The sequence below is a fragment of the Falco rusticolus genome, chromosome 8 (genome assembly GCF_015220075.1).
Source record: "Falco rusticolus isolate bFalRus1 chromosome 8, bFalRus1.pri, whole genome shotgun sequence".
Taxonomy (NCBI): Eukaryota; Metazoa; Chordata; class Aves; order Falconiformes; family Falconidae; genus Falco; species Falco rusticolus.
Window position 1 is genome coordinate 7,750,735 of NC_051194.1, and position 12,065 is coordinate 7,762,799.

The window sequence follows — 12,065 nt, forward strand, 5'->3', positions numbered from 1 at the left end:
ACCCAGACTGTTCTGAGCAGATTTCAGTGGTGCAGTGATTAAAATTCCTTTGTAATTAGGAACATGCCTGTACTGACCTTGTACTGGGGCAAGCGGAGGAGGGATAACAGGTGAAAACAGTTATTTCATCAGTTGATAATAGCCAAAATGCAAAGACATATTCAAGGTTAATGATGTCCTCCATGGTCCCAACTGCCTTAAACAGTTGGAAATCTTCAGAGTTCTCCACGCTTTTTAAAAGAACTGAATTGTGTCTAAAATTAGTGGGGAAAAATTAGTACAAACTTCAGGAAGAAATAATCCCTTTTGCCTCTTCAGATTATTTTAATAATACTAAGTAAGATGAATTCCAATGAATATTGTTGAACGCTTGCTTCAGTTTCAGAATGGTTTGGTTTGGGATAAGACAATGTTTTCAGCCACTGCTGTCTCATCACTGGTATCATACTCCCTTTTTGACTTTTCCCATTTAAATCTGTTTGTTGAGGGGGTTAAATACATCAGACATCTCACTCACATTCTGTTACGAACTTGGACTTTTCTTCATGCCTTTGTAGGCCTTCCAAGGAGGAGCTGGTGGCACAAACCTTGAGTTGCTGTGTGGTAGTTTCTTTTGACAGATCTTTTTTCCCCAGAGTACCTCCCAGGAGCAAAATGTCAGTGTAATTTGGTCCTAGCCATGAACAACCAGTTGGCAGCCTGTGAGGTCCCTCTTACTGAACCTTAGGAGCTCCATGTGTCAAAAAACACTTGGCCTGAAATGCATTAAGATGTCAGGGGCAATTATCCTGCTGCATTTCCTATTCATTAATCACAGTTCTGGCTTTCTGAAACCCCTATGCTATTAATTGCAAACGAGATTGATGTGGGTGTAACCAGCATTCTGAGGAATAGGTGCACACAAAATAAAACTTTTTTTTTTTTTTTACATAAATCGCTGCACTTTGAAGCAAAACAAATCATCTGTTTAGAGCATCTGTACACCGATATCCAGTCTTCAGCATTATAAGTGGATGCCAAATTGCTTACAAAAAGCTGGAAGAAAAAGTGTGAAAGTCTTTAAAGACATTTTTGAGTCACTTATGACTCCCTCGATCTGACGCTGATGTGAGAGGGCAATTTAGTCTTTTCCTTGCAAGCTGCCTGTTCCCAAAACAGGTTTCCATCTAACAGCTTCATTCTGGCCTTGGAATTTAATAAGATAATTAGCTCCCTCAACCTATGCACTGAGAGCACCATTTTGGGAACCTGACTAGTATCTCCTGGGAATAATGTACTTGTATTTTTTAACTCACACCATCATCATATGTTTGAGAGCAAGAAAGGGAGAGAAACCCAGTGGTAGGTTGGGAAGGTGCCTGCAGAGAATGTGCACCACCAGGGCTGAGCTCAAGCAAGCTCTTCTCTGCTTGGGTGATTGCATTGCACACAGTCCTCTCATTCATTTCCTCTCATGCATTTTGGTTGCTGATGGTACTAGTGAAAATAATGGGCTACATCTCTTGTGCTTATATCCCAAAAGAAAAAGCACCAGCCTCCAGTCTGTCCCACCCACAGCACCGAAGAAGCAGGGCAGAGTCTCTGGTCAAGCACCTGCCCCATGCAAGGGGGCCAGCAGTTTTGCATAGCAGCAGTGCTAAAAAGAGAGGATCAAAGCTGGGACACCAAAACGTGGCCACTTCTCCATATGGCTTGTAGTTGTATCTCTAATTATTTTGGTTTTGGCTCTGACTGAATAAGAGTGACTAATTCTACGATGCCACCCCAATACACATGTATTTGCACACTTGTGTTCATCACAGGCAGTGGGCAAGGAGTAGAGGAGACCAATAAATGAATGGAAGAAAAGTATTTAATTAGTAATCCAAGGTCTAAAAACATACCCTTTTTTCTCCCAAATCAGCAAATCCTATAAATTGGCTTTTCTAACGACAAGCTCCTTTGAGAAGCTGACCAACCACTTGTTCTATGCTGAAAGTTCATTTTTCAGGATTTGTGTTTCCCTGCAAACTGTGAATTGAAAAGATGTAGCCTATCCATTGGTGACTGAGTGCATAAAAGTTAGAGCTGGGTGAATAATTCTTCCTAATATGTTTTAAGGATTTTCTTCGTTTTGTCCAAGCATTATTCAGGATATATTTTTGTTGTTATTCTGCTAGTTTTCTTACAAAGGAGCTGTTATTAATGTGACTATTTGTCTCCCTGAGTGGAAACTGCAGGATATGTCCAGCTCAGAGCCTGTGAGAAAGGCAAATTCACGCCATGATTGGGAAGCGGTGCCTCTCTTGAACCAGACCTTACCCCGCAGAGGGAAGAGATTCTTCCTAGGCTGGCTGCCGTATTCCTAGATAGGCAGGATTCCTCTTATCCGCCCAGAGACCTGTTCCTCTGATGAGCTTCTCCTGTTTCTCTCCTGTACTAGGGATTCATGGACATAGACCTGACCAAATTCAAGGAGAGCGGAGCCAATGTAACTGGCTTCCAGTTAGTGAATTACACGGATGCTGTTCCCGCCAGGATCATGCAGCAGTGGAGGAATAATGATGCCAGGGAGCATCCTCGTGTGGACTGGAAGAGGCCAAAGGCAAGTGGTATAAAAAAACTATTTAATTTAGGGTCCATCTGGCTCAGTTCAAGTCATGCTCACCTCTTTGTCATCACACAGAGCTCTTTAATCACACTCTGAAAACCCATTACTTCATATAATTAGGAACATTATCCATTCCAGGTGCCTCAACATTGTCTAAATTTTACTAGGCAGTAGCAGCTGCCTGCTAAGACATACGCAAGTTGGTGTTTTCACTCAGTCTCCCAATTTTTACCCCTCTCAGAGCTAAGGATTAAACACCTCATGATGTTCAGCATATAAACAAGAAAAAGCCTCATTAACTCCTTAACCTTTGACTTGTTTATAAGATACCACGTGATAATAAAGTCTTTCCAGATGTTCTTTCTGAGCATTTCAAATCAGTGTGTACAACAGAGGGGAAATATATTTTAATTCCTAACACAGAAGACCCTGAAGCTGACGAGTGGAGGGTGGAGGGAGGAGGTTATTTTTTTTCCTATCTGACATTTGAAAACAAAAACACTTGTGACAAACACTCAGCAACAGAAATGTCAACTTTGGAAGTATTAGTTTGAGAAAATTGCAAACAAATAAATCAGTAGGTGATCATAGGAAAAGGAATTAAGTCTAACATTTACTGTTCATGCCAAGAGTTTTACACTGGTTTCTGCACAAGTTTTTGCTTTAATAAACTCATCTTTTGCAGATTTCTTGCACATTGAAGCAGAGTTTTCTGGTCTCCATTTGTGACCAGAAAGAGTCACTTGTTGCTTGATTTCATGTGTCTCACATTGACATTATATGATGTATTGCTTTAAAGTTCAATGGTTCTAACCGAACACAGACTCGGATAACAGGCGAACGGGTTTTAAGGCTGAGTCCTCTTCAGGCAGTGCAATCTGAATCTGCATCAGGAGCTTCTCCTTTGCTCTCCTGTCCTCTGGGAAAGAAGGCACCAACTTTCACAGGTCAACAGGACAGTAGTGACTAGAAGGAGCAAGATGCTCTTGAACTTCATAGATGGAAGGATGGAAACAAAGCAAATCATCTGAAAAGTTACCCTGAGGCAAACGGGTGTAGCATGCCCCAGGTCAGCTCACCCTAACAAGCGATGTACATCTCCCCTTCTTTTTCTAGTACACATCAGCCCTAACGTACGATGGGGTCCGGGTGATGGCCGAGGCATTTCAGAACCTGCGGCGGCAGCGGATCGACATCTCCCGTCGTGGCAATGCCGGGGACTGCCTTGCCAACCCGGCTGTGCCCTGGGGACAAGGCATCGACATCCAGAGAGCACTTCAGCAGGTTTGATACCCAATGTGTGCACTGCAAGGTGGGGGAAGAGGGGTGATTAGCAGCAGAAATTTTCAAACAAATCGCTTGGGATGAGGAACTGATCCTTCCAGATTAGAGCCGGGTCTCCTAAAAAGTTCGGGGGTACATCCAGCAAACCGCTTTTCCTTGTACCATCCAACGTGTCCTTGCCTCCTCTATTTTCTGTTGAAGTTCTGTGATGCAAAAGCCAAAATATTATCCCATAAGATCATAGCTCCCTATTTGTACCTTCCTCTTCCCGAGGCAGAGACCTGCTCAGACCACATTATTCACAGATCCTTCGACTGTCTGTGAACTTGGCTCAGTTCCAGGCTGCTAATGAAGCTTGAAACCATGTGAATTTTGCCTTATGTGTTGGCTGTCATCAGAATGTTCTCCAAGCCCACATTATACCCTGTTTCATACTGTGAGGATTCGTAAAATCTTAATGCAGCCATGATGCATTAGGGAGATCGGTTACCTAATAAACATGAAATACTTGGAAGTCTTCTGATGAGCAATGGGTTCTCAAGCATTTTCCTTTATTGAATTTATGAGAATAGGATATCAAAATTACATGGCTAGAAAATTAAATTCTGTGTGTGTTGGAAAATCTTTGAAGTTTCTTCATCTCTTCATTAAAACAATTTCAAAAGTCTTAATTTTTAACTGTAGTGATTGTGAGGAAAGAACATTAAAAGCCATTTGCAAAAGTTGGGTTTTTACCATTGAAAACTTAAAATTTGAAAAAGGTTTGACCAGTTGTGATGGTCAAAATAAAAGGCTCTGAAACATGCGGGGGAAGTAGTCTCCTAGGGAAATTTCAACTATGAATTTCATAATCATCCGGCATTTAGTGTTGTAGCAAGAAAGAGGCAGGTGGAAATAGAAGAACTCATGATTAGATTGAAGGTTTGAGTTATCCTTTTTGTGAAGACTCACGATTAGGGTAATACTTACAGCTATTCACAGCGTGCTTTCTCTTCACCTCCCATTTGCTAATGCCTGAAATTTTATAAGCTGTTTAAAAGAGAAAAGTTTCTCTCCTGATTTCTACTCAAATGTCTGGAATAAGCTCCTGAATTGCCTTATTTCTGTTTAGTGTAGGAAGGAATCATAGAATCATAAAATCATAGAATTGTTTAGGCTGGAAAAGACCTTTGAGGTCATCAAGTCGAACCATAAGCCTGACACTGCCAAGAGCACCACTAAACCACATCCCTGAGTGCCACATCTACACGTCTTTTTAATTCCTGCAGGGATGGTGACTCAACCACTTCCCTGGGCAGCCTGTCCCAATGCTTGACGACCCTTTCAGTGAAGAAATTTTTCCTAGTATCCAATCTAAATCTCCCTGGCACAACTTGAGGCCGTTTCCTCTTGTCCTGTCACTTTTTAATTGAGAGAAGAGACCGACCCCACCTCACTACAACATCCTAACAAGGAGTCGTGGATGACATGAGCAAAGATGAAAAGCGATTTGAAACATTCTGTGGTTTTTCAAAAACAGAAATCTAACACATTTCAGCAAAATGTATGCTTTTATGAAAGAGAATTACTTTTTTTATTTTCCCCCAGGAAAATGCACACAAAATATTGCTTTAAACAAATACACTGAGATTTCAATTGCACTTTGAAAAATTGTGATAGTTTCTGACAGATTTTTTTGTTAATGTTACTTGATTACCACCTCTAAAAAGCAGGTAGCTAGTCCCTAACTGCTGACTAACCCTGTAAACTAGAAGGCCACAATAGCATCCTTCTGCTCTAGCTCTTATGTTAAGCACAAATTTGCTTAAATGCTCCATGTCTCCAGCTGACTTTGCTGGTGCTTAGCACTGTTGAAATCAGTCCTCACTTTATTTTGTAGTGATTCAGTGGGTCTCAGAAGATGGTAAATGATGGAAAAGTTGTGCTGCATCCTCCAGCACAGATGGGAGAGATCCCTTCTGCTGTTTCAATGCCACATGGATATCACAGGATTAAGATTTCATTCGTTCAGATAGAAGAAATTGATGCTGTACACCCGTTTTTTGGTGCCTGTAAAGCTACAAAGCACGAGCACCTGTGACCTGAGTTTCAGAGTCGGTCAGAACCTGCAAAGAAAACCAAAGGGGCCATGGTAAAAGGAGGCTTGGGAGTGCTTAAGACAATGGTGCTTTTCCAGCGCATCTATCTTTTATGATCCTGTTGTGTCTTGTGAGAAGGGAAAAGCATGTCTCTCTAAATGTCACTAGGAATACCTCTTGAGTTGCAGAAGCGCCAGAAAATACTGGCAGATGTTCATTTTCATGACGAACCTTTATGATAATGGCTGGAAAACAAACACAGTTAAGCAGATTAGCAACAGATTTCCTCTGTAAAGATACATCCTCGTTTCTTCACCATGGGTCTTTGTTCTGAGGATCTCAGAGTACGGCTAAATACCTGTTTCCATTTTTCATGTGGGGAGACTTCAGTTGCAGGAACAGGACAACAGATTTGTTCAAAACAAGTGGAAAGGCTGAGAAAAAAACCCTTTCTTTCTCAGTCTGGTGGCATGAATACTTCTCCAGGTGGTCTCTGTAGATAAGAGACCCAAATTTGCACTCCTTTTCACATGTTCCTGGTCCCCACTCACTGTGTGTGACTAGTCAGAAGCCCTTCTCCATGCCACTGGAGAAGCTGGGCACTTTTGCAGCAAGTCAAATGGCCACACTGAGAGGAGACATTCAGGACATGGGATGTGAGTGAGCAACGCTCTTCGGCTCTGTAGTGTTATCAGCAGAGATTTATGATTTAAAGTTTCCTATGCAAATTTCATTTACAATACTAAATTGTCAGGTTTTATTAGGCTGGTGCAGAAGTAATTAGATTTGCTTGTTAACTGATAGACTCCTCTCTATCAAAAGACGGCAGCTGGAAGCTGTGGCCACAGGTTCATATTTCCTCCAAATATAGTTCCTGATTTGAACCGACAAATTCTTTACCAATTCCTGACTCCAGGTCAGATTTAGAAAATAAATAAATAAATAAATAAAAACACCAAAAAAAAATCACAAACCCCAAGGAGTTCAGAGCTGGTTTAGCTCACTGTCACATCCCAAGAGGTGATGGGCTCACACATGTGATCTAGCTCTTATGCATCACAGAGCTCAGTAATAAACGACTAAGTTTTAATAGGAATGGTTTTTAGAAGAAAGGGTAGGTTAAGGGAATGGCTGTGCACAGGGCCGGGCAAGCTGTATAGAGAGTGAACCCAAGTGAAATCCTGGTGTCAGACAGAGGTCCTGTCTCCCCTGCATGGATCTGAGAGACATGACTGCACTCTCCATCCTTCTTCCCGCTGCCAAATGACCACCACGTGAGATGCTGACCAGTTGGTCCCCTCATTGATATTTATGTCTTTAAGGTCCGTTTTGAAGGTTTGTCTGGCAATGTTCAGTTTAACGAGAAGGGACGGAGGACCAACTACACGCTCCATGTGATTGAGATGAAACATGATGGCATCAGAAAGGTAAAGTAGAGAGCGACCTGAGATCCTGTGTCAGGCACCAGCCCAGTCTGTGTGTTATGGTGTGACTAGGTCTCAACAAATGGTTCTGTGCATGAAAGCTTGCATGTGGAGTCACCACGAGTGCATTCCCAGCTCTCCGCATGAGCAAAGCCAAGCCAAGAAATAAAAAAGTGTCATTTTCAAGGCATGCAAAGCAGTCTTCCTCCTCTACATGGTATTCGTAAGAGGAAAAATGCAGTATTGTGTCCAGTTGTGGGCTCTGAACTTCCAGAAGCTGGCAATCTGGAGAAAGTCCAGAGGTGAAGAAACAGAATGGCTAAATGACTTGATTTTGCTGTGTATTTATTGACAGAAATGTTGCTTGTCTGTAAGACATGTACGTCACTGCCACAATGCATATCATATTTTAGATCCCGTAAGTTGGAGGTGCAAAACAAACATACGTATCTCCATTTATGTTGCCCTAGGGCAGAGGTTTGGAAGCTCTTTCCTCACTCACCTTTCTTTTTCTCCATGCAATGAAGAGAGATGAGAAGCCTGCGTAGATTTTTTTCTCCTGAGCTGTTATGATCTCTTATCTGCCATCAGCAGGCTCCTGGTTATGCACTGTGTTAATACCCTTTTCCATTTACTGTGATAAGAAATTCCTTTCACATGAGCAGAGCTCAGGCAACCTCATACTTACATGAGGTGATGGAAAACCTCTTATAAAATCAAGCCCTCAAAGAGGATAACCTCAGCCATGGTCTTCCTAATGATACTCGGTAGCACTCTGCTTTACCTGCCAACAGTGGTAGATCAGCCCAAATCCCTAACTGTTAATAAGCACAACTTAACATAAGAGTTATTCCTATTACAGCTGTTCAGTTTATTCATAATCCCAAATTTTTTGATGTGGATCAGGTCTGGGGTTTTTTTCTCACTTGATTTTTGGTGCTTTGTCTCAAGATGTCCTAAGCATCAGTCCTATGTTCATGCAGGCTTTCAGCTGCAGGGTAGCATTTTATCACCCTGTAGCATCTGGACGTGCAGCAGGCGTGCTCGCTATTAGCAAAATATTCAGGAGTCACACAGGGAAGGTGGGAACTCTTGGCATAGGGAGGAAGCAGGGAATGGAAATAAGCCTCCAGAACCAAGTGCTAAATGTTTTTATGTGCATACAAGCACTCTGCTACTGTGGTGTACCATGCACGTTACTTTCAGGCTGGAGTCATGGTGGGATGGGGAAGTTCCTGGTCCCCCCAGCAAGACATCAAGAGTCAGGAGGGAAGATCTCTGGTTGGGTATGAACGTACAAAGAGAGCTGATATTGTTTGGATTACACTGTTATCATATCTTGGTTAATATTCCAAAGAGATATCAATGAGATACCCTGGGTTTGTGTTCAGCAGATTGGTTATTGGAATGAAGATGAGAAGTTGGTTCCAGCAGCCATAGATACTCAAAGCGGCAATGAGTCTACAAGCCTCCAGAACAGGACTTACATAGTCACAACTATCCTAGTAAGTGCTGTGACTTCTATCCCATCTCTCCTTCTCCCCCATCCCCCTGACGTGCAGACTGCCTCTTCCCCCTCATGTGCCCTCCTTTGTACTATATCATTTTTATAATAACAATAATAACGATAATAATGATAATAATAACAGCACTTACTGTTTCCTGCCAGGTCCATAAAGGTATCTGAAAATTGCTATGGCTAATTAAATGGGTTTTAAAGAGCTCTCATTCTTAAGTGTAGAAAATACAAAAGATTATGACAAGATAGTAGAGGCATCAGAATAGGTAAATTAGGAGCATTATACCTGTGCTTTGTATTCAGCCCACAGAATGGGGGCTGTAATTTTGGGAAAGATAAGCTGTATTGTGCAGAGACGCTGAATCATAGCTTTAAAAACAAATCTCCACTATAATCATGAAGGAATAATAGGTACCCCATAATGTATGGTATCATGTATTGTGTCATTGTATGTGCTTACCCTGCAGAAACAGGAAATTTTACTAACTTGTTTGTTGAATGCTTACTGTGAGTCTGCAGAGGAGACGCAATACCCATGCTGAGTTAAACGTCTTAGGGCTCTCTCCTGTCCAGCAGATTTGATTCTGCCTGTGCCCACATAGGCACACATGCCTTTAAAAAGTCATAGCTCAGATGCACTAAATATCCCTTGCAGAACTGCAGTGAAAGGTTTGTTGCCCAAATTCCTCCAGCTACGCCATTCCCCTCAGGTCCACACAGATTCTGCATGAATAAATAGAAAATGCCACAATAAAAATCATACTTCGTGCCTTCTAAAATAAGCCCACTGTGCGTTGGCTGTGCCCTTTGGTACAGGAACACAGAGCTAGAGCTTTGCAAGGGGACCAGAAGCTGCACGCTGGGCTGCAGTCTGAGACCCTCATGTGCATCTCTAGAATGTGGAGCGTGGCTCAGCATTGGTCTTTTCTGTGCCAGGAAGACCCATATGTGATGCTCAAGAAGAATGCCAACCAGTTTGAAGGCAATGAGAGATATGAAGGCTACTGTGTGGAGCTCGCTGCTGAGATCGCGAAGCATGTTGGCTATCACTACAGGCTGGAGATTGTCAGGGATGGGAAGTACGGAGCCCGGGACCCCGACACCAAAACGTGGAACGGCATGGTGGGAGAACTTGTTTATGGGGTGAGTTTCTAACCTCATCCATTGCCCTTAGCTCTTGGTACTTGAGAACATATTCAAGCCCTGGAGTAAGAAGGAGCCCTGCCTTCCGTCAGCCTGAGCTGTCTTGTGGGCTGCAGCTCTGATAATGCAAATAATCAGCCCAAGTAAAATATTTCAATTTAGGGAGGGGGGGGCAGGGGAGCACATTTTGTGCCTATGGAAATGCCAGAATGTTTCCTTTCAACAGTTCCAAGATTCCCTTTCTTTCGGTTTTTGGAAGAACAAGTATTGAAAGGTTAAACTTTCCCATGGGTAGAATCTCCAAATTTTGCTCTCTTTTGTATTTGCATGGTAATGACAGGATAAAAGAAGGATATGATTTCAAACACTCAGCATGCGACTGGTGAGCAGTAGGACCAGCCTACTTTCTGTCTAGCCACTCATTTCCATCATCTCAGATATACACCTGCACCCTACACTTCGAAACCTTGTTCTGTCTGGTAGTTCACAATCTGTGGTGTTTGGGTCATCTTTCAGAGGGGTCTAATTTTCCCTTGTAGGGAAAGGAGAAATTGGTGTATGGAGCATCAGTGCCCAAGACTCTGTATCGCTGTGTTGTAGTGTGGGAGGATCTGTCTCCTGCTGGTAGCTCTACAGTATATGCCAACAGCCATTTCAATGCATTTCCCTTTCCATTTTCAAGATAGATTGTAAAATAAGTGGAGAGTGCACATCAGTGTCACTGGAACATTTTTCCTCTTCTACTGCATCAGTTATGCAATCAAAAAGCAGTTCCTGATGGAAGTAAACATCCTGGCATGCTTTTTCAGGCGATTGGCTTTTCCTTGCCTCTTTTGATCTTTGCATGATAAAGCTCTTTTAACAAAAATCATCTGCATCAGACTGTGACATCAGTAGATAAATCAGACAAGAAAGGCTAGGTGGCTGCAAAAAGAAAATGCTGTGATTTCAAAACAGAACAGGCAATCAGTAGTGGTGAAATGGAAATAATCCACCAATATTACCGGCTGCTCCTTTTTAACCTTTCTCTTGCAATTGGTTTTGTCTGATTTCTTTTGAGATAGTGGGGATAAACAGAGATCAAAGAAATGTAAGCTGGAGTTAGTAGATATATTTTTTCCCCAGAATGCAAATCTCTTTCCTGTTTCTTTCAGAGGGCAGATGTGGCTGTGGCACCATTAACCATCACTCTGGTTCGAGAAGAAGTTATAGACTTTTCCAAACCGTTCATGAGCTTAGGTATCTCTATCATGATAAAAAAACCTCAAAAGTCCAAACCAGGAGTTTTTTCCTTTCTGGATCCTTTGGCCTATGAGATATGGATGTGCATTGTTTTTGCCTACATCGGAGTCAGTGTTGTCCTCTTCCTGGTGAGTCGCTTCAGCCCTTACGAATGGCACACTGAGGAATTCGAGGAAGGACGGGACCAGCCAGCCAACGACCAGACGAATGAGTTTGGGATATTCAACAGTCTCTGGTTCTCCCTAGGAGCTTTCATGCAGCAAGGATGTGATATTTCTCCGAGGTGGGTTGCCTTCCCCAGTGAACTTTCTTCCAGTTCATGTGGCTTAATCTTCCTGCGTGCTTTGGAGCTGAACAGGTTCTTTTTGACCTTCCTTCCTGAACTGTAGTGTAGTTTTGTGAATCAGTTACAGATTCAGACGGGATCCAAGGGTTCACAGGTCTCACAGTCATGAATTTGGGACCTAAAACTTGAGACCATAAAAATACCACTCTAAATTTGACCTGGGAAGTTCTTTTGAGAGAATTTACAGAAATGCAAACTAGTTTTTCTAAAGCCACCCAACTGCAATCAGATGATGTCAGTCATTTATGCTGTTACTGCTAGAAATAAGATTATTCTAGCACTATAAGGAAGCTATCAAATTCCAGTAAAGTAGGGAGAAATAATACAGCTGGTGCCCAGTGAAAGGTTATATAGTCTGTGTCAAACTTTATGGAGCACACTGAGTAGCTTTAAGTATTATTGGCCTTTAGAAAGGTCAGAGAAGTACTGAGCGTTCATG

General features: G+C 42.3%; 1 protein-coding gene across 2 annotated transcripts in view; it reads left to right on the plus strand.

Moving 5' to 3' along the window:
- Positions 1-12,065, plus strand: part of GRIA1 (glutamate ionotropic receptor AMPA type subunit 1) — a 125,525-nt gene that overhangs the window by 76,196 nt on the left and 37,264 nt on the right. For both annotated transcript variants that reach the window (XM_037398345.1, XM_037398346.1), the window contains exons 6-11: positions 2,423-2,584; positions 3,707-3,874; positions 7,275-7,379; positions 8,771-8,881; positions 9,832-10,038; positions 11,193-11,563. In XM_037398345.1, the coding sequence (XP_037254242.1) occupies positions 2,423-2,584; positions 3,707-3,874; positions 7,275-7,379; positions 8,771-8,881; positions 9,832-10,038; positions 11,193-11,563 (1,124 nt within the window). The remainder of the gene's footprint in view (positions 1-2,422; positions 2,585-3,706; positions 3,875-7,274; positions 7,380-8,770; positions 8,882-9,831; positions 10,039-11,192; positions 11,564-12,065) is intronic.